The following is a 23,928-nucleotide window of genomic DNA, read 5'->3' on the forward strand; positions in this document are numbered from 1 at the left end:
GACATGCCCAAGGTCAGACCACATGCTGTCCAGATGAGTACCAACATGCTGGCACATGGATGTTCAGCACCTAGCCCTCCTAGGCATATCCCATGCCCTTCTTGGTGGGACTGTGGCCATTTTGAAGGTTCTCTGAGGTGACATACAGCCTAAGCCACAAGCCTTATTTATACCTGCCTCTCTGCAGAAGGAAGAAGCCATCAGAACTGGGGCCTCTTCCTCCCCATCCCAGGGTGACATTCCCCCAAAGCTCAGACCAGCCCCAGTGACAGCAGAACCCTCTAGACCACTCCTCAAACTCCCTGCTTCAGCCACACAATCCATCACCCCTTATAAGTCTCAGGATCTTTTTTTAACCATCAGATCCCTCAGGAAGAAGACAATAGTCTCCCTACTGACTTCCCATTTCTATCTGCAAAGCCTCAGAGGACACCTGCGTGGAAGCCCTCCCACTAGTGTGACATCCTGGATGACATGGGGAGAAGGTATGGCTCTTTAAGGGAGGGCCAGGTGTAGAAGGAAGATGAGAAACCTCAGGACTCCCCCTACACACACCTCCTCCCAAACGAAGTGGCCCAGGCTCCAATTAAACCTGATCCCACCCTCCCCTCAGCTTTTGCCCACCCCCAGCCAGTTTTCATCGGTCAGTCCACGTCAGTCAGGAAAGGAAAGAGGGCTGAAAGCACCATAACATCCTGCCTGGTTCAGAGACGCTCAGAGGCCCCAGGGCCACCTGAGGGTGCCAAGCTCCAGGCCACGGGCTCCAGCAGCCTGTGACCCCCCGATGGGGCCAAGGGCCTTGAAGTTCTGCCTGGGAGGTGCCCATCCTCCAGGTCCCTCGGCAACTGGGCCCAGCACCTTCCGCCCAGCACCCGCACCTCTCAGCCTCTCCCCGAGACTGGGCCCTGGAGGAGCCGGGCTTGAGGTAGACTGTGCGTTAGTTACCTAACCTCCCCGCCCAGGCCAGGGAGAAGGAGGGAATCTCTCACCCCTGCCCATGGTCCTAGTCCCTGGATGTGGGTGACATCGTGGCGGAGGCCTCTGGCCACTGCCCTCTGCCCACGGCTCCAGCTGGCCAGATCACTGGCAGCACCAATGGGGTGGAAAGTGAGGAGGAGAAAGAGACAGTCCTATTTCAGCATGGCCTCAAGATGCAAAAGTCCAGTTCCTGGGGCTTCCGACGCAGGTCACACTGGTCCCGGGCCAGCAGCCGCCCTCCGTGGCCTAAACACTTGAGTGGACGCCTCTTAAATCCCCGGCCGCAGCTCTTGGAGCAGGGTGACCAGGCACCAAGCTCCCAGGTCGGGCAGGGCTCCCCACAGGCTCGCATCTCCACCGGCCGATGGGCTGCGTCACAGGCAGATGCTGTGCGCGGCCCCAGGGAGCCACGACAGTCCACTGCCCGCTTCTGCAGGCCACCGCCACAGCTTGCAGAGCAAGGACCCCAGCTGCCTGCCACCCAGCGCGCAGGGGGCCTGTCGTCCGGCTGCTCCACTCGATTGGAGAGGCTGAGGACGCTGTTGTGGAGCACAGAGGGTCCCCGCGGGTCCTTGGGGTGAGAGGACTTGTCCTCCCGAGGCTCTTTGGGCAGATAGAAGGAGTAGCGGACCCGGGGCGGTGTCATCTTCCCCACAGAGAGGACCTCCACGGTCAGGGGCTCCAGGATGGGCCGGGAGGCCTGCAGGCTCTCCACCGCAGTCCCTGTGCCACTGTAGCGCAGCAGGCTGCCCTTCACCACCAGGTCCCGCTCCACGGCCGACACCACGAAGTGCCCGTTGAGCAGGTACTTGCCTTGGCTGTTCTTCAGGGCCAGGTAGTTGTCGTCTCCAATCAGCCCCTTGTAGCCACGCTGGCGGATGTCGATGCTTGAGGCACCTGCAGGGATGGCCACCACAAAATTGTAGCCGTGCCTGGGGCCAGAGAGGGGGAGTGTGCATTAGAGAGATGCCTGGACACAAGGACCCCGGGCCCCTCTAAAGCCATAACTGATTCCCCTTTCCCAGACCCTGCAGCAGGTCACGAAGATGGCAGAGGACAAAGACTACCCAGGCTGCCTCACCCACCGCTCAGGGGGACAAGGAGGCACCCACCGAGGGGGGGTGCGTGAGATGTCGTCAGTCACCCAAAACTAAATACGCTGGCTGGATCGCCTTGGGATCTCTTTTCTGCAGTAAATTTATATTTTGGTGAATTCTAGCGTGAGAGTAAAAGCACAAGTTTTGGAGTCAGAGCAATCCCTGCCCACCGCGTAGCTGTCGGCCTTGGAGAAGTTCCTTAGCTTCTCGGTTTCCTCACCTATATACTGGAGAGCATGATCACACAGACCTCACTGAACTGCAATCAGGATTAAATAAGCTCAAGCACAGGACACATGTAGCATGGTGCCTGGCACACAGGACGCCCTCAATAGATATTAGCCATGAGGGGGAGGAGGAGGCGGAGGAGGATATTAGTCTACAGTCCCTGAGGCCAAGGCTGGGGCTGGATATGGTGAGACACACCGGCCCTGGAGCCAGGGCCCCAGATCAAGCCTTGGCTGGGTCACCAGCTCCCTGGTGGCTCTAAGCAAGTCAGTCTGTCTGGGTTCCAGCATCCTCGTCTGGTACAATGAGTGGGTCAAACTAGATGATTTCTAAGGCTCCTTCCAGCTCCAGTGGTCCAATAAGGGACACCGGCAATTGAACCACTGAGGCAAGCCTGCGGGTGTTTACCTTTAATTCCCCACTTAGCCTGTGAAGGACAGCCCAGAACACCATCTGCCTGCAGTGCCTGCGCTACCAGAGAATTTGTCCACCTAGGGGCCCAGCTGAGAGCACTGTGTCCAGTGGGGACAGCTGAGGCTCCTGGACAGCCATCCAGGCTTTTTCCATCATCAGCACCTGGACCCCAAGTTTTCAGAGCAAATAACACCTCCCTCAACTGAGAAGCTCTGCCTTTCCTAGCTTCTTCCATAACATGGGTCAGGACTTCCCAAGGGAAAGTGCTGGACCTCGGAAAGCTAGGAAACCCCGGGCTCTGAAACTGGGAATAGAAGAGGCCTAGAGACATTTGTTCAGCTGATCCCAGCACACATCTCCCAAGAAGGCGGAATCCCTCAGTGTTGCCGGCCACTCACTCTGCCCTCTCTCTGCAGTTTACTGCCATTCTCGCCTCAATCCCGGCCAAGGCCAGGGCCTCAGGCTCAGCGAGATGGGAAGCTGTCACATTTGTCTCCAGGTATGTTTTGTTTTGTTATCACCATCATGAACATTCAGGGAGCATTTATATGTACCGCGTCCTATGCTAAGCATTTTACTTGAATTAACTCCCTTAATCCTCACAATAGCACAACATGAAATATATCAGTGTCATACCCACCCTACAAGTGAGGAAATCTAGAGATTGTGCCAGTTGCCCAAGGTCATCCAGAAAGTGGAAAACTGAGATTTGAACACGGTTCAGTCTTACCCTAGAACTCGAGACAGACCCTAACAACTCCCGGCAGTGTCCTCCTCGAGCATTCATCTTTGTTAGATGAATGAATGAATGAATATCATACTCATGGAAGAGTATGAGTGGGCTCCACAGCAAGGTTCCTGGCCAGGATCTGACAGTTACCCCAAGAAGCTTCTAACCCAAGCTTCCAATGGCTGGAGGCAATTCCACTCACCCCTCCCCACCCTGAACCTGGCTGCACCCTCCAGGGCCCAGAACTCACATGGGCTTGGTGAAGAGTCCTGTCACCTTCTTACAGCTCTTATTGTCTCCCCCACACACCCCACATTTGTCGAACTTCTTCTTGGATCCCAGGTTCCCGTCGCAGCCAGCCTTGATGCACTTGCCTTGGACACAGACCGAGGTGGAGTCAGGAGTACACGGTGTACCATCCACCACCTGCAGCGCCCCCAGGAGGGGGAGAAAAGGAGAGAGGGCGGCTCAGCTGGATGCTCCCCAGGAGACCTCATCCCCGCTCTGGTCTCCTGCCCGAGGCTCACTCACCTTGGGTGCCAACACGTAGAAGTAGCCGGTGCCGTTGGCTCGGCAGATGAGCTTGCACTTGTCCCGGGGAGACACGCCTGAGTACTTGGGGACCCATGCCACGGCGAGGGTGAGCCGGTTGGTGCTATGGTTGTAGCCGTTGAAAGCCTCACACTGCTCCTCCCGGAAGCTCTTGCCAGAAGCTGGGGAGGGAAGAAGCACATGCAAGAGGCTAAAGGGTGCGGCACGGGGGGGAGAGGCAAAGGAGAGATCCTTCCCGGGGCACTCAGCCTCCTGTGACTCTATAGCTCCTCACCTTCAGCCAAGCAATCGTCATCACTGAAGCCACCCCACGGGACCAAAGGATGCAGGGTACAGATGACAATGCACCCCCAGGCAATGTGCCACCTTCCCCAGGAATCTGGCCTTAAATGCCCTCCACAACAGGTATCCTAAATAGTTTTGTGCTATAGATCCCTTCAGCAGTCTTTTGAAACTATTTTCAGAATGTTGTTAAAAGCATATAATAAATTACATAGATGACAAACAATACCAACTATTTTGATATACAGCTATCAATCTATTTTGAAACACATTTGTGATATATGTGCTTCCTTGTTAACTCCTTAGATAACAGGATCAACAACGAGTCTATTAACCACTGTCCTGCTGAAGTAATGATGAGCACAAACAGCATTTTGAGAAATCTGCACAACTGAGACATCGCATGAAAATACCCATGATCTCTTGGTGACAAAGTGACAGGTCCTACCACTAGGACTGTAGTTTGTTGCCTATTTAAAAGAAATACTAAGTTTTAGACAAAAAAGTTAGTAAAAAATACTGAATTTCTAATTGAAGGAAATACTAAATTTTAGATTAAAAAGTTTAGTAAAAATAGAGATGTAATTTTCTTCCCACCCAAGTTCATAAAGAATTCCTGCTTATGAAGATGGTTTTGGGAGCATGTAACTAAGGGGACCTCTGGCGCCTCGTTCCCTCCAGCCATTTAGCCTCCCAGTCTAAGCAGTCGGAAGAAACAACCCTCGCCAAAAGGGAGTGGACAGAGAAACGATCCCAAGAGGAATCTGTACCTCCTCACTTCCAGACTTTGTCTTAGGGATAGAACCTTTTTTTTTATTGAAGTATAACTGACGTACAGTATCGTATTAGTTTTGGGTGTACATCATAGTGATTTGATATTTATATACATTAAGAAACGATCACCATGATAAATCTAGTTACCATCTGTCACCACGCAAAGTTGCTACAATATTAGTGACCATATTCCCTATGCTGTACATTACATTTGCAGTAACTTTGTGACCATGAATTACCCGGAGCAGGGGCGTGACCTCCAGCCTCGCCTCCCAGGGCCCAGGCCGCAGCTGCCCTCCCCTCCTCACCTGAGCTGGGGCAGGGCTCCAGGTTGCAAGATCGGTATTTCACCCTCACTCCCTCGCAGTACTTGCCCCCATTGGCAGGGGTGGGGTTGCTGCACTGCCTCCGAGCCAGCTGCACGCCCCCGCCACAGGTGCGTGAGCAGGGGCCGTAGGGCTCCCATTTGGCCCAGGAGCCGTCCACCTGTGGGGAAGAGTCTGTTATAGTCCTGCAGGGGTCGGGGTGCCACACCCACGCCCCGAGCCTACAGGAAAGCTACACCGGTACAGCCTCCGTGATCCCGTCCCACTGGAATGAAATACACTTTGTATCACAAGGGGGGAAATGACAAGCAAATGATCAGCGTACACAGGGCCCACACAATACTTCAACCTATTAATTAGCAAATGCCAACTGCTCCTAGTTATAAACGAATAAATGAGGGCACTCAGAAGACAGGTCTCTTTGGGCTGTGGCATCACGCAGCCAAGGTCTACAGTCATCTCTGCCCTCACCACACGGGGGGTCTTGAGCAAGGAGTGAAACCTCCTGAAGTTTCAGGTGCTTCATCTGCAAAAACAGGACCAGCAATACTCAGGTGGGAGGTCAGATGGAAGGTTTAGATGATGCAAAGTGTATGAAAATTTCTAGCACCGTGCTTGCCACCGCGCAGGAGTTCAAAGTTTCTACTTATCTACTGTTGGGTATTTACAAAAGTCTCTAAATCTAAGGCATGGCCAGCCCCGAGCCTTGCCAGTAAACCTTGTCACCATAGATATCTGAATATTTTTATTTGTAAATGTTCTGTAATTCAGACTTTTCACCAAACTGGATTGATCTTAACCTCAATCAGGGGCTGAATTTGAGAAAGTTTCACTAAGCAGTTCTAATGTTTGTGCTAACAGGAGGTGGAGATAAGAGACTATTATGCAATCTTAAAACTGTATTTGGCTTTGGGGTGAATTATGCAGTATTGTTTTGTTTTTTAGGAGGGTGGAGAGGAGAGAGAAAATTTAGTCTTCCTCATGTTTTTCTTAGGATGACAGTAAAGTAAGTTTTCATCCCCTGAACACACATCAGTTGGGCAACAGAGGAAGCAGCCCAGTCGGACAAGCCTGGGATTAATACGCTGTCACAGATCATCCAAAGCGACGAGCCCACATGGAGCTCATCAGGCACTGGATGCGCGTCACATGAGTACTTTAACTCACGTATACATTCAGCATACTTACTCTAGCTGTCCTTCTGTCTGACAGTTCTTGTTTCATTGTGTCAACATGTCTCTTTCATCCTGTCATAAACACTTTCCCTTAACCCTGCTCCCTCCTCCAGCCACCCCACCTCATCCTGGCCTTTCACTTCCTCAGAGTCCTCTACATTCCAGCTTTCCAGCTCCTCCCTCCTCAGTGCCTTGCAATATGGGTTTCATCCCCAACGCACCATGGGAGCTGCTCTCTCAGAGGTCAGCAATGGCCATCTAAAGAGTCTGGGCCTAGGCCTTGTCATCTCCAGTTCTTCTTCAGTACTTAACATTGTTCCTGTGGCTTCTGAGACGATGCCATGTTTTTTCACCTGGCATCACTTCTTCCTACCCATTCCTACAGGAAACACTCATCGTGCTCCTGCCACATGCCATTCATGCACTCATTCGCCAAATTTTGTTGAGTTCCTACCACATGCTTGGCGCTATGTGCAGTGAATCCCTGCCCTCACAGCGACTGCATCCTAGCAGGGAAGATAGACAATGAAAATAAGCCTGTGCATACAGTGTTGGGTGGGGTTCAAAGCAGCTGGGGGAGAGGGAGATGGGAGGGCCTCAGTCTGGTGAGCTGCTCTGAATTACAGGGAGTCACGGAGGCCTCACTACTGAGGTGACATCTGTGCAGAGGCCCGAAGGAAGTACAGGAGTGAGCTGTGCAGTTATTAGGGAAACAGACCCTGAGGAGGGATGTGCCTAGAGTACTCCAGCATCACGAGAGCAAGAGAAGCAGGAGACAAAGGCAGAGATGGACTCCCTCATTCTGAGCGAGGAGTAAGGCCCCTGAATGGTTCTGAGCTTAGAAGTGGCACGAGCTGACTTACATTTTAAAGGACCCCTCTAGGGTGGGCATAATCTGTAAGCAGTATGATCAGAGGGGAGCAATTGCAATGATCCAAAGGAAAGGTGATGGTGGCTTGCACCAGGGTGACAGCATACAAGGTGGTGAGAAACGGTTAGATACTGGATCTATTTTGAAGACAGAGTCAACAGGAACTTCTGAGGTATTGGATGTGAAGCATGTGAGAGGAAAAGGGCGTTGGCATGAGCAACTGGAAGATGGAGCAGCCAAAGCATGTTTAGGGGAGATGATCGGGAGCTCGGTTTTACAGATGTTATGTTTAAGACGCTTATCAGTTATCCAAATGGAGATGCCAAGATTCAGTGAGACACTCAGGCCTGTAGTTCAGGAGAGAGGTCTGGGCTAGATCTCTAAATTCGGGAGACTTCAGCATATAAATACAAATGGTATTTAAAGCCATCAGTCCAGACGAATCACCTAAGAAGTTAGTGTGGATAGTGAGGAGGGCTAAGAACTGAGCCCTGGAGCAGGCCAACATTGGGAAAACAACAGTGAGGAAGAACCAGCAAAGGAGACTGAGAAGGGGCAGCCAGTCAGGAAGGAGGGAAACCAAGAGACGGTGAAGACTGTGTTCCCCAGGGGAGAGAGTGATCGACATGTCAAATGCTGCTAACAGGTCAGGCAATATGAGGAATGATAACCAGTCATCGACCTTAGCAATGTAGAGGCCATTTGGCAACCTTAATAAGAGTTATTTTAAAGGAACAGTGGGAGTGAAAGCCTGATTGGAATGGGCTCCAGAGAAAAATGGCAAGACAGGAACTGGAGAGAGCAAGTTGATCCAACTCCTTCAAGGAACTTTGCTGTAAGGGAGTCAGAGAGGCAGGCTGCAATATATGAAGAGGAAGTAGGATCAAGAGAAGTTTTGTGTAAGACAGGAAAAATTATAGCAAGTTTGTATCATGATAGGAATGATTCTATCCAAGAGAGGGGAAAATCTGATACTGCAGGAGAGAGAGAGGAGAACTGATAGAGCGCTTTCCTTGAATAGACAAGAGGGGACAGTATTCTATTGCAAAGCACAAAGCCTGGCCCCAGCAAAGAGCACGGACGGCTCATCCACTGTAAAGGAGGAAAGGTAGAGTATATGGGCACAGAAGCAGCTCAGACAGTGGATGCAGTGGTGGGAGTTGGAGGAAGTTCTCTTCTGATTACTTTATTGGTTTTTTTTTCTTAGTGAAATAGGAAGCAAGGTCATTGTCAAAAGTGAAAATAAGGAAGAAAGAGTTGGTAATGGGAGGAGAGAGGTGAAGGTGTGAGATAATAGTTCAGGAGGTTGGGAAAGTGAGTGAACTAGGAAAATAAACAACTCCTGGGCAGCATTATGGGCCCACCTAAGTTTGAATTTAAACTGAGACCCATGAGCACTATTGCATGTCTTTGTCCAGCCATATTCACCTATACTGGCACAACTGAGTAGGTAAGAGAGTTGGATTCCACAGGGTGGTGGCTTATCCAAGAGAGTAGGATGAAGGGGGATGGGGTACGGGAGTCAAGAGCGTTTGTGAAGGAATGCTTCTAACAATGGACCACGGAATCACAGCTCAATAAAGAGACTGGTGAGGGCATAAGAAGAGTGAAGGATGATGGAAAGATGGTTGGATCAATGGACTGTAGGTCCAAATGGGACTGAAGATTTGTTGGAGTCCAAAAACTAGAGGGAGTGAGCTGGGAAAATACGGTCTTGGTGGTCAGAGTGGTATTCTTGAAAGTGAGATCACTGCGGGGCTGCAATGATTAGTAAGGTAAGCTTTGGGCTTTGACCTTGTCTCCATAAGGCAGTGTCCTCTGTGAAGGACTTGGTTTCAGTTAAAACAGGGTAGTGAAGGGACTATTCAGAAAAGAGGTTGAGAATATAGTGGATTTTACTGCTGATGGACCGAGAATTCCAGAAAGCATGTGGGAAGATTGTGCTTCTCAGATCACATTTCCTATATTTAATATCCTCTTGACCAATCTCTTTATCCTCCAGACTTATCTTCCCAAGAGAATGAGCTATCCAGTCACAGCCTGCTTGATCTTGGTGATGAACCTGTCCTCAAGACGTTCTAGTCTAAACGCATCAACCTGGTGGTCAAAGCGGGTGCAATCTAACTCAAATCTCCTTCCCAAAGACGTTTCCGATAGAGCCCTCACCCACCCAACCATCCAGCTTGCCCCACCTCCCTGACTTTGCTCCATCTCTGCAATTGAGACCCTACTCATCCCTCAAGGCTCTCTTCAAATCTGACCTCCTCATTAAGTTTTTTCACACTCCTCTAACTGTCATTATAGTTCCATTTCTAGCTTCCCCGCTAGCCGGTGTGCCCTCTGAGACACTGCCTGTGTTCTATTTATTTTTCTGACACCACAGTATCTTACACAGTTCCCTGGACACAGTGGGTTGTTGCCTAATAAATGGTTGACGGTTTAATTAAATATATATTCCCAAAACACAGAAAAGGATTTTACATAAGTCTGTACCACACCCATCTCAGGGCAATTGATAAAGTGCTTAGTGAATGCTTTTTCATTCTATTGCCTCTGTATACACAGACAGACCCCAAGCCACGCCCTCCTGCACCTAGGGCAGGGGTGGGGAAGGGATGATCATCACGAGGATGAGGAATGAGGACAGTCTTCTTATTCCTGTCTGGAAAAGTACAAATCTCTTTACTACCCCAACCCAAGACCTGAAGAATATAAAGTTTTTATTATATTCAGAGACTATCTGGCATTCTGAATTTGTTCTGGTTTGACTGCTCTTCCTATTTATCAGGGAAAAAATAACTTTTGTTCAATTATGTTTCAGCTTCAAAAAACAACAATCACAACAGAATCCGAACTTGGTTCAGGCGGTAGCAAATTCCTAAAGCTGGCCCATGGGGTTGCTTCCTTTCAGTTCTGAGCCTTGTTCTTCTCTGGCCCACAGTTCCGTGGGAATGGAACACACTCAGAAAGAGCTGATGCGGGAAGACAGCAAGGAGCCAACGAGTGAGCAACTCCGAATATCAAGTGCTGGGCTTCGGGTCCGGAGCTCCTCCCCGGGTGGGACAAGGCGCACAGCTCAGGGCTGGGCCCCCTCACTCCGGCTGAAGGGCTCCTCTCATGTGCCTAGGCCCTCATCAAGTTCTCCGACCTACCACATCTTTTCTCTCCAGTCTTAGAGTCAAGAAGGGGATAGGACCACAGACAGGGAAACCAAGGCACAGCACAGCAACGCGATAGAGTTAAGGTCACCCAGTAAATCTGTGGCGGGGCAGGTGCCCAGTGGAGGCCCCGGGAGTCGGCTGCCCTCCACCCAGCAGTCCCCATGGCGCAGCTCCTGCCCACTCACCCTGTACTTGTGGAGGTTGTGTCTCTCCACACAGCTCCCCTTGAGGCAGAACTTGCCCTCACCACAGCTGGTGCCGTCTGCCCAGGGGAAGTGGCGGGTCTGGCACACCATCTGGCCTTTCGCCTTGCCCGTGCACCACAGCTTGGTGCAGTACTGCATGTAGGGACAGGGCTTAGAGCCGACACCAAAGGCCAGCTCACACTGCTGGCTCAGGGTGTAGCTGGCGCCCGGCAGGTCCTCGGGCAGGGAGATGGGCTTGCTGGGTTGGTCCAGGAGGCAGTCACCTGCAGAGCCAAGGGCATTCGTTAGGGATGAGCTGGGGAAGGCGAGGCTGAGCTAGCCCAGTATCTAAATGGTAGGGAGAGAATGAAGCAAGGGGCAAGGGAATGACCCACTTCAGGGCCCAACTCTTGGGGTCACGCACACCTTAGGTAACAGAGGACAGGTCCAGAGAGGTGGCGAGCACCGTCTGCAGTGACAGCACTGAAGCCCCTCCTCTGTCGCCCTGGCTTACCATGCCCGCTGTCCAGGAAGTCAGTGATGATGGCAGCGCTGCAGGCTGACCAGGGGTTGGCACGGTCAATCTGGATGAGCGTTGGGGACATCATGTGGTTGGCTCGGAGTTTCCCAAACACCTCCTCACACACTTTCACATTGTCATGGGGCATGTTGAACACATGGCCTGTGGGGTGAGGCAAGAGGACTCAGAGGGCAGAAGGATGTGGGCTACGCAGTTTACAAAGGGAGGCGAGGGGCAGGGTCAGCTGGGGAAGCTAGAGAGCCTGTGTCAATGTTTTCAGGCTGGTCATTTCTACTGAGCAAAAGATTCTTTTGCAAACATCCTCAAGATCACTTTCCTGTGTTCTCTGTCCCGTCCAGCAGGCTGCGGACTCAGTGGGGAGAGCAGTGTATTTAACAGATTCTCCCTTAGTGCCTAGCTGATGAGACACTCTGACTGCTGCCATACTCAGACAACATCCCTGGCCACCTGGGCTGGAGCAATTGGAAAAAATAAAACAAAGTCATTGCTAAGGCAGACTCTGACCCTAAGAAAGAATACCTAAGGCTTCAGGACATGAGGGAGCAAAGACAAATGTCCACCCAGAAAGACCCCAAAGGGGAGCTCTCCTCCCTCCATCCAACGGCCCCCTCCAGCCTTACCCAGCTCGTGGGCAGTGGTGAAGGCTGATGGAAGACCATCATCCTCGATCACAGAACAACTTCTTTTGGGGTCGCACATGGTGCCCACATCAGCCATGCCCAGCGTGTCACAGGTAGTGGCCCCACACAGGTCCTGCCAGGGCAGGGGAGAAGCAGAAGCCAGCCAGAAGTTAGAGACAGTAACTAAAGGGACCTGCAGGGAAGAAAGGGCATCCTATGGGACATTCCAGCTCATCCCCACTCCAAGCCTAACCAGGACCAGCACCTTTCCAGCCAGGCCTTTCTTCCCAGGGGGGTGTGGGGCTGTTCACGGAATCAACCCAGGCTGAGGGAGGCCTCAGGAAGAAAGGTCTGTGGCTCACTGAGAAGATTCTACCCAAATCCTATCCAAGGAGATCCTGTGGGAGGAAATTAGGAGGTACAAAATTAAACTACAAGGGCCATTGCTTTATATAGAGACAGACTTCCAGACCAGAAAATGGGGACTCCCACAGCTGGGTGAGGCTCTGGTCATGGCTGAGGCAGGTGGGGGTGGAAGGCAAGCACATTCCCCAACCAGAGTCAGCTCTGAGCAGCCTCGGTCCTTGATGAGTGACTGCCTTTGGACAACCATGAATTAAGCTCAGATTCTCAGCCAAAGGGTCACTGGTCAGGGACCTGCCCATGCCAGAGATTTGGCTTCCTTGGGTTGGGAGGAGGCAGATTGAGTGGCCACAAGTCCCTATCCAGACACAGTCAGCTGGCTACAGAAGCTCCAGAGCACCACGGGCTCAATGGCTGCCAGGAAGAAAAGATAAATTCAATAGATTGTGACCTAAGCAGGAAGGTCCCTCTTTTTGTACTGACACTTAACTTGTAGCAGAAGCTAGGGCTTCCAGCAGCATCCCTGACAGGAAGCTCCTCCAGGAGACAGGGAAGGGCAAAACGGGGCTTCTGGGGTGGATATCTCGAAGACCTGTTTAAGCGTTATAGGTCAGCAATGCGCCTAGATCCTTATGGGGCCAGGAGCTGGAAAGAGGATAAGACACTTGTACACATTCTGCTCCTCTTGAGAAGACACTGTTGAATCAAAGATGTGGTGTTCTCTTCATTACATCCTTGCCTTTAATGCACGGGGCATTTTATAGTTTACAAGAAACAGTTACACGTATGGCCTAATTTATTCCCCACAACAGTCTGAGGAGGCAGATATATTATTACACCTATTTGTCAAAGGTGGAAACGGAGACTCCTGTTCACAGCTAATCATGGCAGTGATGACTAAATGCTGATACCACGTGTGCACTTTATGTGCACAACCCTATTTAATCCTCCCAACATCCACCTGGAATAATGACTATTATTATCACCTTCCACAGACAAGGAAGCCGCAGCTCAGAGAGGCTCAAGTCTCAGAGCAGAAATGTGCACTCGGGGTCATATGATTGGCTCCTTCCACCACATGCCAGCTGACTGCCCAGCAACACCTGAGTTAACAGTCAGGAGAAATGGCTGTGTGTGTTCTCCCATGGGGGCCAAGGTGTTCACATCAACACACACAGAGCTGTTCTCAATTGTTTCTCTTTAGGGCTGTGTGCGTGTGCATGCATGTGTGTGCGGGCATATGCTGACAGGGGAAAGGTGGGCAGCAGAGTTAGTGGGGCCAGGGGGCACAGGAGGAAAAGTGGTCATAGTGCAGAAAATCAGCAAAATTTAATCCAAAGCACTCAGCAGTTTACCACCTGAGCAGTCAAACTTGGCTTCCCACGGTCAGGTGACAGTCACACCTCCTAATGAGTTAACAGTTATTCTGGCCAGAGAACCCTCGAGAGGGTGATCAGACTGACCCCAGAGGACACGGAGTCAACGAGGGTGAAACACACGCCTCGCCTTGATCTGCCATCCTGTGCTTGCACGTGGCACTTCTTCCACTTCTGGGAACCCCACGGGATGAACCTCAAATTCCCTTCCAAGTGCCCTTCCCTCTTCCAAAGGCTCATTCTCCTGAAAGTTCTCCTCCCCAGAATTCTGGAACCTAGAAGACAACTGCTGTGAAAACTGGGGAGCAGATGTTCACCTGCCAAGCAGTGTAGGGAATATGCCTGCCGAGGGACAGAACCAAGTCACATGGATCAGCCTGTGCATGCAGGAAGCAGGGGGCCAGGGTGAGGACGGAAGGAATGGAGGCTCATGCAGGGGCACAGTGAAGGTGGGGGGTGGGCGATGGGGCCTCGGTGCCCCTGGATGCTAGAGTATAGGATCCCCACTAAGGTGGAGCCTCTAGCCTGACGGTCACAGCCTAGGACAAGCACATACATTGCCCCGGGGCCCCCATGAACACTCACCACTGGCCTTGTGTAAGACAGAGGGCACAGCAATAAGAACCAAGAAGCCTAGATTCTGGACCTGGCCCCATCACTAAGTAGGTGTGTGACTGCGGGCAGTCACTTCTCTACTCCAGGCCTCAGTTTCCTCCTCTGGGGCAGGGCCAATTCTCAACTAGAACCCAGACTGTACCAGGACCCTAAGCTCTGCTCCTTCCCCAATGCCAGGGGGTTCAGCCCCTTCTGGCCCTCAGTTATAAAAGGAACACTCAGAATGATATACTTTTAGAATGGAAAGAACTCTAAGGGATCTTGTCTACTGACCCAGGTTGTGTACTTGACAAATTAACTCACAGAAAAGTGAGGTCACCCATATGGACATTCAGAGTCCTATCTCCCACCCCAGCTCATCAGAAATGGCAAGAGCAGACTGAGAGCTCAGACGGGGTCTAGGCGGCCACTGCCCAGCAGCCCACCTCCGCAACAGGGAGGTCCTTAAAGCCAAAAGCCTCCTTCCTCGGTGAGGGGGGTGGATTCTGTCTGGAGCAAAGACGTGCGGCTCCACACCCTTCCTGGCCAGGAGCAACCTGTTCCTTTCACCAAGGTTCAGCTCCCTGGCACGGGCCTGCACCACTCGTCTGTCAGTGGCCATGCTGTGGCAGCGACCCACATACAAAAAGAGGAAGATTGGCAGCAGATGTTAGCTCAGAGCAACTCTTCCTCAGCAAAACACAAAAAAAAGAAAGAAATCTCAGTTTCCCTGGATCAAACAAGAGGCACGAGGAAAGAGCCGCACGTTTCCAGAGGGCGGAGGTAGCCGAGAGCGCCGGGCCCGCAGTAGCCAGTAGCCGGCGTCTTCACTGTGGGAAGACGCAGCTGCGGGGTCAGAGGCTCGGCCCGGCCCTCCTGCCCAGGCAGGGGCTCCAGTGAAGAACTGCAGGGCCTTGTGCTTTGATCGCCTACAGGCAGGTGTGCAGGGCCCGTTGTGCCTCCTTTGTGGCACTGAATGTCCCCACCCTCTGCAATGAACTCAGATGCACTCAGATTGCTTTAACCTCATCAGCTCAGGCACTTGTCTCCAGAAAGAGAAACTCTTCTGCTTCCTTCCACCTGGAGGGTGGAGGTACTTCCCAGACCAGCCCCTACCTGCCTCACTATTTCTGGTAATGTGCCATTTCTCCTTGTAGCTGCAGCTGTCTTTCCAGACGACCCAAGAATCATCTTGGCCAAGAACCTAATCCTCCTGGGTTACTCTTTTCTAACCGTCCCTCTTTTTATAAAATAATTTAGGACTGGAGCCACAGTTTGAAAACAAATAAATCAATAAGGCTAACACCTTGCAGTGGCCCCTCCGTGCTCACCGAGGCTGCTCCCCACCACAACTCCCACCAGCCATCTTCCCTGCAGACCTCCTCCCACCTCCTCTCACCTCCCCTGACATGCACTGAGATGCTTAATATTTCCCAGCAGTACAGAGATGGGGGACCCACAAAAGTCAAGCACATTCAATGTTTTTTTAATGTGGCAGAAGATACATGCGTTCTCACGTAGCCGGCCTCCTGCTCACATTGCACTCCCAGGCCTGTGAGCCGGTGCTCATCTTACGACCACATCACAGCATCCAAGTACTACACTCACAGAACTCCAGAGCCATCCTCTCACTCTGCGGACGAGGAAACTGAGGCTCAGGGAAATAAGATGACTCACCCAAGGCCGTGCAGCTATGAAGTAAAGAACTCAGTCCTGAATCTGTGACACTTGAAAGCAAAGCCAACAGTGGTCTTTGGTCTGAATCGTGCCGCACTAGTCAGGACATTGTAATTGCTGGTGAAAATCCCCCTGCACTAGTATTAATCCTGCCCTTTAACTTGTTTCCCATCTGAATTTCTGTCAAGCACCATTGTATTTCCTCGTCCAACCCAAAATCCACTTCCGTTTGTAATCCCCAAGGATGAGATGGCCTGGCTTTGCTAGAAGAAAAAAAAATGGATCTAGCAATTCAGCGCCGGGCAATGTCACTGAGGACGCCTGGGGAAGAGGAAGAGAACCCAACCTCATCACTTCTATCAGCAGATCCAGGGTTCCTGGAATATAAATACCTCAGGAGGTACAAAACGGTATTGTAGCGAGAGACTGAGGGAACCAGAACAACGAGACTTACCTCAGGGAGGCACTCAAAGCTTACGGAAAGAGCAAGCTTTCTCTAGAAATCATCGGTTCAAGAGAGGGCACATCCCAAATATAAGAATAGTAGCTAACGCTTCTCGAGCTGCTTACTATGGAGCAGACACTGTTCTAAGAGCTTCACTTGTACTGGCTCAACGACTCCTCACCACAGCTTTATGAGGGAGGGAGACGCCATTATTAGGCCCCATTTTACTGATGAGACCCAGAGAATGTAAGTAACTAGCCCAGGGTCAAACAACGAGCCCAGCTTAGGCAAGGAGACGGGGCAGAGAGAGGGCTGAAATCCAGGCAGTGCAGCCTCAGAGCTGAGCTCTTGCCGTGACTCCGTACTGCTTCCCGTGCACGCACACCCCAAGAATGAAGGGGCTGGGAACCTCAAGAAGGCAAGATTGTCCACCCCGCACCTCCTGCCCCCAGAGTACAGGCTGTTCTCTGAGTGGGGTGAGGCCTGGGGAGAGGCTCAGGGAAAGGGAAGGGCAGGATTAAGGGCCGAGAGTGCTCTTGGAGCAGCATCTGCTGCCTCCCGGGTTGAGCAAGCTCCTGGCCCCTTGCCCCACACCTGCATCGACACACTGACCCCGTCCTTGCTGTGCGCCCATCTGCTGGCTCCTCACTGGGGCCCCTCCTTTCTCCAGGGCAAAACCTGATGGCAAAGAGCCAAGACGAAATGCCAGAAGAACCTACGACTCCGCCTCCCATCCCTGCAGCCTGAGAGCCAAAAACAGTGGATTAAAGATCCCCAGGAAGGAAGTGAGCTACCTGAGCACCCCGAGCCACCTGCAGTCGTCTCACCTACGGCCGCACCTTCCTTCCACGAACACGTCCCCGAACAGCGACAGCGTGCAGGGCCCATCGGACGGGCGACAGAGACGTAGAGGGGTCCTGCCTTAAAGCAGTTCACAGCCCAGTGGGACTGGCAAACGCTGGAGCCATAGTTTCCATACAAACCATACAAGGGGGAGGTATACTCGCAAGGGCAACAGGACAGAATGCTTTAAGTCAGGGCCATCTCAAAGGGAAATCCTGCAGGGACCTGCAGGTAATCATTCAATAACAACAACAGAGACTGAGCCACTACCAAGGCAGTGATGATAGCAGCTGCCATTACTTGGGGGCCTGTTCTGGAACACTCGGTCATGTATCCTCACAACAGCCCGGTAAGTGAGGTACCATCGTCATCATCCTTGTCCTCATTCTTTTTTCTTTTTTTTGTGAGGAAGATCAGCCCTGAGCTAACATCCATGCTCATCCTTCTCTTTTTGTTGAGGAAGACTGGCCCTGGGCTAACATCCACGCCCATCTTCCTCCACTTTATATGGGATGCCGCCACCGCATGGCCTGGCAAGCAGTGCATCAGTGCGCGCCCAGGATCCGAACCTGGGCCACCAGCAGCAGAGCGCACGCACTTAACCTACACCACAGAGCTGGCCCCTTTGTCCTCATTCTAAGAAGAGGAAAGTGAAATTCAAACAGCTGATTCATTCAATGGCCGTCGCTAAAAGTGCAAGTACCAGGATTCAAACCCAGCTCTGCCCACCTCCGAGCCTCTGTTCTTTTCTACGTGCGTCGTGACCAATGCAAGGTGACCCGAACAACTACAGAGATGTTCAAAGGACAGAGAGCAAGACTGAAGGAGGGAGAAAACCTCATTTACCTTCCTGACTAAACCAGTGTTTAAAAAAAGAAAGAAAAGATTCCAGTGCACATTCCTCCCTCCAAACTTCCTACCCCATCCACCACCGCTAATATCAGCTGACTCATTTGGTGTAACTAAGAGAAGGAAGGAGAAAAGTAATCACCCTACAAGCCAGGGAGCAATCCTATTCCTCCCTCCTCTCTTTTCCCCCCTTGCCCTGCTCCCTTCCAGAAGGAGCAGTTGAGTTTTCATTCAGTAATAAAGATTTACAAACCATTAAATACCAAAGCCCCAGGTGCCCCTCTCTGCTAATATCTTCCAAGGCCTGACTTCAAAAAAGATCCTGACAAAATTATAATTCTTTTTATTGTACTGGGAGATATGTGTAAACTACATATTATCATTTTATTATTAACTTTTTTTATCTGAACACTAAATTTCACTGCCATATCACAAGTAGTTTATTATAGAAAGAACTGGCCTCTGTTTCAAATGGAGTTCCAGATGCTGTTCCCTGCTGCATAGTATAGAATACTGTACATACACGGCCCACAAGACACAGCACTGCTCAAGGCCGAGATGAGAAGATAGATGCCAAGCTTGGAATTGTGAAAGGCAGAGAGGTACGAGTATGAACGAAGAAAATAAAGAGAAGAGAAGGATAACAGAGAGCCTGCCGCGACAATCCCAAAAGAGGAAGAAGAGAGCCTGGAAGAAAACCGAGAGAGGAGGCAGGGACGAGGGTCTGGCCGAGAGTGGAACTAAGCGCAACAGAAAAAGGAAAGGAAAGGAAGGAATAAGCAGGCAGAAAACCACAAACGACAAATCCTAAAAAACAAAGTCAGTCCCAAGGAGGAAAGGTCATCAACAGCAAAACAGATGTTCGAGAGGAGGAGAGGGCCTCCTACAACGTAGGAAATGAGCTTCCTTTCCCATCACCACCAGCTCCCAACCCCAGTGCCTTTCTTGCCACCTGTCCCTTGGCCCTCGGCCCTCTGAGGACCTCCCCGGCTCCAGTGTTAAGGAGCATGACCCCTCAACACAGGAGGGTCCACGCCTCCCCCACATGCTTAACACCCCATATTGTAATGAGTTGTTTTCCTGTCGGGCCCCCTGACGTGGTGAATTCCTGTAGGCCAAGGCCACCTCTCATTAACGTCTGTATCTCCACAGCCCAGGACAGTAGCTAGAATAACAGACGCTCAGTAAGTACTAAAAGGATGTATGTATTAATGAATGAGAGCCAATCTACCACAAAGTTACCCGAACAGCAGAGGCATTGGACCTCAGGAGAGAGAAGACTCAGGGAAGGGCGGTCCTGCCGAGTCTCAGCATTAAGTCTCTGGCTCCTGCTGCCCAGTGCAACAAGAAGCCAGAGAAACGTTCCTCCTCACAGAAGTAAATGTCCACCCAGAGAGACTGGCTCTAATTCTCCACAGATCCCGGTTCCGACCCTGTGCTGACCTCACCCTGCTGTTATGAAGCTAGAGGCAGGCGGCTGTGCAGCTTCAGATGCGTAAATCTTTAAGTCAACTCCTCAAACTGTCAAAATACTTGCTGTATGATCAATTTTTTCTCCTTTGCACACAGTAAAGGATCCTCCCTGGTCTTGTCTTCCCAGTGTTTTGATTTCAACACCCCACACCCCTCCCTCTGCTTGCCAAGAGCACAGCGGCGTCTCCCCACAGCCTGGCCCAGACTTGTCTTCAGGCACAGCAACTCTGACCGTGGCCCGAAGGGAGGCTCCGGGCCCGCCAGCCCTGCGGCTCCGACTGCTCCCCTCTGGGTACCTGGCACCTGGAATCTATGGGAGCAGCTCTCACCTGTTCCTCAGGAAGGAGTGCAGGAGGAAACACACTCTGACCAAGCCTGACTCCTTCCTCTTTCCTCCCTGCGAACATCACAACTAGAGTATCATCAGTCAAACAGTCCCTAGCCATTTTTCAGATTTCTCTGGGGGAACCAAGAAACAGGTGACTCTAAAGGTGTCCGTCAGCTCAAGACTCACTATAGACAAAAGGCCTTTTACAAAATAAGCACATTTCTAAAAACTTCTTATCCAAATTATGTGTGTATATGTGTTTTTTTTCAAATTTTACTTTGAAAAAGCACTGATTACACCAATATTATAATAAACGGGGATTAAGCAGAGTAGCTCATACATCTGATTTAAAGGATTACTACTGACCCTTACAAAGTAAACAAAAATCTCTCTTGTGTTGCAGTATAGCAGGAAACTCCTTCCCCAGGTTCCCGGAGACCACATCTGTCTTAGTCTAGAAAGAGCAGCTGTACGCTCGTGTTCTCATCACATACTGTACCTTCCCCGGGGGAGCTCAGGAATGAGCAGTTCCTAAGACTCTGAGAATGCAGCGGGCCCTGAAGTCTGTGCTTGCAAGGAGGTGAGGGAGAGATGTTTACTCTAAAGCATAAAGCACATACCTGGGCGACGGACCTGCCAACACAGCCTCCCCACTTTCTGGCTTTGCCCTCTAGACGCCTAAAAGAAACACAGCTTCTGAAAGTCACAGCTTGCACATCACTGCTTCTGACCCAAGTGGTCATACATCTTGTACCCATTATGCATGGTCAACATAGCCACCTGGGGGTCTGGCACACACCACGGACAAACAGAAGCTGTCACGCTGTTTGATTGCTTCTTCTTCAAAAGGAGGGTCCTTCTGATGGCATGGCCCATATTCCCAGCAGGAGTCCTCTTCCTAGAGCTGCTTCCAAAAGTCACCCTAGCCAGTAGGCAGCAGGGCCTAAGGTCTGTTACTTCAGAGCCAGTGAGTGACCTCCACAGAGGCATCCCAGGTAGCAGATGGGGCGACAGCTGCTTTGCCCATTAAGATATCCTGTTCTGGCCTTTGCTTTCTTTCCCCAGCAATCTGACTGCAGAGTTGGTCTGTGTGCAGAGGTCGAAGCCACCTCCTTTGCAGTTTCCCCATGACTCAAGCAGTGCTTGCAGGGGCTGCGCAGTGGCAGCTCTACAGACCTCAGTTGGAAGAATGAGCACAAAGAAACAGACTCAGGCCAAAGACCTCCCTAGAGAAACCAGGTGGTGGGAGGAGAAGGCTGGGGAAGGAGGAAGTTCAACTCCAGGAAGAGACTAGCTGTGCCAAATGGGTTAGTATGGAAGACTCCAGCTCCAGCCCTGTGTGCACCAGGCTAGCTTTGAGTGGCCACTTGAAAACAGTGGAGAGTTAGAGCCCTACAAGTCACCAAGGACTCAGTGCCACCCCCAGAATGCTATGGTTATGATAATAACTAAACAAGAGCATGGCACAGACTCAAGTCACAGTCCCAAATCAGAGGAAGCAGGTCACTTGGGTGCCCCTTTTCCTCCCAGTCTCCTGTATCCAAGAAATTTCAAGAATCCAAAACCTTCCCAGTACCCAATCACTCCAACACTTATAAATCTAAATTTTCATAGATCCATAGCAAAAGGCAGGGCTGCTTTTCTGATCTGCTTTTTTGATGACTGTCTTTCTAATCCCAGTATTCAGCATCTTTCAACCCTGCAGCTAGGGTCTCCAGATGCTCTTTACTAAGCTCACACCACTTCCACACTGCCAGGAGCAGAAGCTGGAGCCCTGCAGTCTAGTGCATATGAAGTGTCAGTGAGTCGGGGTCATGAGCAACCTTGCCTGCTCTGCTCCACAGCATACATCAGGGCAAACAGGTTACCCTCGGCCAACAAGGATTTGGGAAAATTGCAAGAGATTTTCCCAACTCAACTCCAAGATTCAAACAGGTGCCCTAACTAGATTGCCTGCTCTGCATGAAATGGAAGCCCCTCAAATAGAAGACAGGCCCAGCACAGAAGGGTATAGGAGATGCAGCAATGGAGGAGGGAATGCTCCCAGGCCTTGAGTCAGTCCTTTCACTGCAACCCACAAAATATCCCAAATGATTCCCTTCATCCCAATCCGGGTCTTCCAGGCCCAGGACAGAGAGAGGATAACTGAACATGTTACCCACGAGAAACATAGCCAGGCGCCAAACTGGGACGCGTGGTAGACATTCCAGTTCTACAAGCAGACGAAGGAGGCCCTGGAGGAGGTGTCTGAAAGGACTCAGACGCGCCCATAGAATAGAGGCGGACCGTTCACGCCTTCTCCAACTCCATCCTCAGAGCGCCTCCTATCTGCCTTAGCGACGAACTGCGGCTGCGGGGCGGCAACTTCCTGGGTTCCGGCCCCTTGGCGCCTGATCTAGGAGGCGCTGATTGGCCACGCCAGGCCAACACCTTCCGAAGGAGCAGGCGCTCCTCCGCCCACCCACGTGCATTCGGAAGCACGTGAGCCCGAGCTCCCCTGGGCCCAGGAACCGGCTTTCCCTGGAAGAGCCAAAGTGGGAGTCAGAAGAGATCAACGAAATTTAACCTGGGGGCACTGCGCTGCACAAAAGGCATTTGGAGAGCTAAAAGTGGTGACTTTAAGAAAATGGGGCTGCCTGGGTCCGAAGAGGTGACAGATCAACTCACCTGCCTGGTGAAGAGGATGGCGGTGTCCCAATACTCAGGGTGCTTGTCACTCACTTTGTTCAGCTTCTTCTGCCAGGCGCAGAAGTTGCGCAGAGTTAAGGCCGCGTTTCCTGTTACCTTGGGCCCAGTGTCGCGGTCTCCCAGAAGCAGCACCTTGACCACGACGATGCTGATGGGGTTGAGGATGCTGGGATGGCGGTAGAGTCGCGCTGCCGTGGCCAGCAGCGTCAGCAGATAATGCTCCAAGTCCGCGCCGTGGAACTTGACCATTGACTCGTCCGCCACCACCAGCGTCTCCACGAACCGCGGGATAGACACGAAGCGCTTGGCGCGCCCGGACCTGCGCCGGCTGCGACTCTCCCCTACGCCGGTCCGCCGCGGCTTGTAAGGGTCCAAGGCCCGCAGAATGGCGGGGTTCCAGCCTGAGGCCACCGCGCAGCGAGATGTGGGATCTCCGAGAGGCCCGCCGGGGGCGCCCCGGCGCTGAAGGAGGTGTGCGCCCTGGCTGTTGCGCTGCGCCGCCGGCGCGCTGGCGTTGGGCAGCGGGCTAATGACATACTCGGCGCCTCGGTAGCCGAAGGCTCCGCGTAGCCCCCCGCACAGGCTCACAGCAGCGAAAGAGTTCCGCTCAGCGTTCACATCCCCAGAGTAGAAGCAACGTCGCAAGTCTGGAGAGCTCCCGGTGAGGCCCTGGATGGGGACGCCCGGATGCTCAGTGGCGAAGGCGGGCGCCAGGAACTGAGCATCCGGCGTCAGGTGTAGGTAAAAGTCCTCCTGAAATGCTGTGATCTGAAAAATGAGTCCCTGATCCCCGGAGTCCTCGGGACCCCTCCAGTAGTAGTGGCGGCCGTTGATGTCCGGGTCCAGTCGAATGGGGACCACCACCTCCCGCTCTGGCTCTGAGCCGCCAGCGGGTCCCCCGGCGAGAGCCAGAGTTAAGATGCCCAGCAGAAGCATGGCGCCGGGCAGCGCACAGCCGCGCTCTCGGAAGGGCTCGGCCCGGCTCCCCGGCCGCCGGCACAGTCTCTGCAGCGCGGACACCGGAGCCACCAACGCTCCGGGGCAGCCCGCAGCTCCCAGAAAGGAAAGCAAAGGGAGGGAGACTCCTCCCAGAGCAATGAGCGTGCACCGGGCAGCCCGTGCCTCCTACCTGTGCCTTTCCAAGCAAAGCGCGCCCTGGGAGCTTAAGTACAATCGCTGTCAAGTGCAAGGACGAAAATTTGCAGCCGAGAACTAGAGGGAGGTGCCGGGCCGCTTCTAACCGCAGCCACTCGCAGAGCCGCAAACCAGGCGCTGGGCGAGCCTATTAAAGGACCCCTCCTCTTTGGACTGCCCAGTCGGCGCCCCTCCCTCTCTCCCTCCCAGCCTCCCAAAGCTTG

The 23,928-nt window shown here is 52.2% G+C and overlaps 1 protein-coding gene across 2 annotated transcripts; it reads right to left on the minus strand.

The window, feature by feature from the left end:
* Positions 1-608: 608 nt before the first annotated feature.
* On the minus strand, positions 609-23,828 carry ADAMTS15 (ADAM metallopeptidase with thrombospondin type 1 motif 15). 2 transcript variants are annotated; one of them, XM_058544795.1, is made up of 8 exons: positions 22,550-23,828; positions 11,935-12,067; positions 11,288-11,455; positions 10,774-11,057; positions 5,364-5,541; positions 3,979-4,160; positions 3,698-3,873; positions 609-1,910 (listed from the first exon to the last, which is right to left on the minus strand). In XM_058544795.1, the coding sequence occupies exons 1-8, from the start codon at positions 23,504-23,506 to the stop codon at positions 1,136-1,138; spliced, it is 2,853 nt and encodes a 950-aa protein (XP_058400778.1). In that variant the 5' UTR covers positions 23,507-23,828; the 3' UTR covers positions 609-1,135. The 2 variants fall into 2 exon arrangements, with proteins under 2 accessions (XP_058400778.1, XP_058400779.1); XM_058544796.1 differs by having other exon boundaries at positions 1,279-1,875.
* Between the last annotated feature and the right edge of the window lie 100 nt (positions 23,829-23,928).

Source organism: Diceros bicornis, chromosome 7 (genome assembly GCF_020826845.1).
Source record: "Diceros bicornis minor isolate mBicDic1 chromosome 7, mDicBic1.mat.cur, whole genome shotgun sequence".
Classification (NCBI taxonomy): Eukaryota; Metazoa; Chordata; class Mammalia; order Perissodactyla; family Rhinocerotidae; genus Diceros; species Diceros bicornis.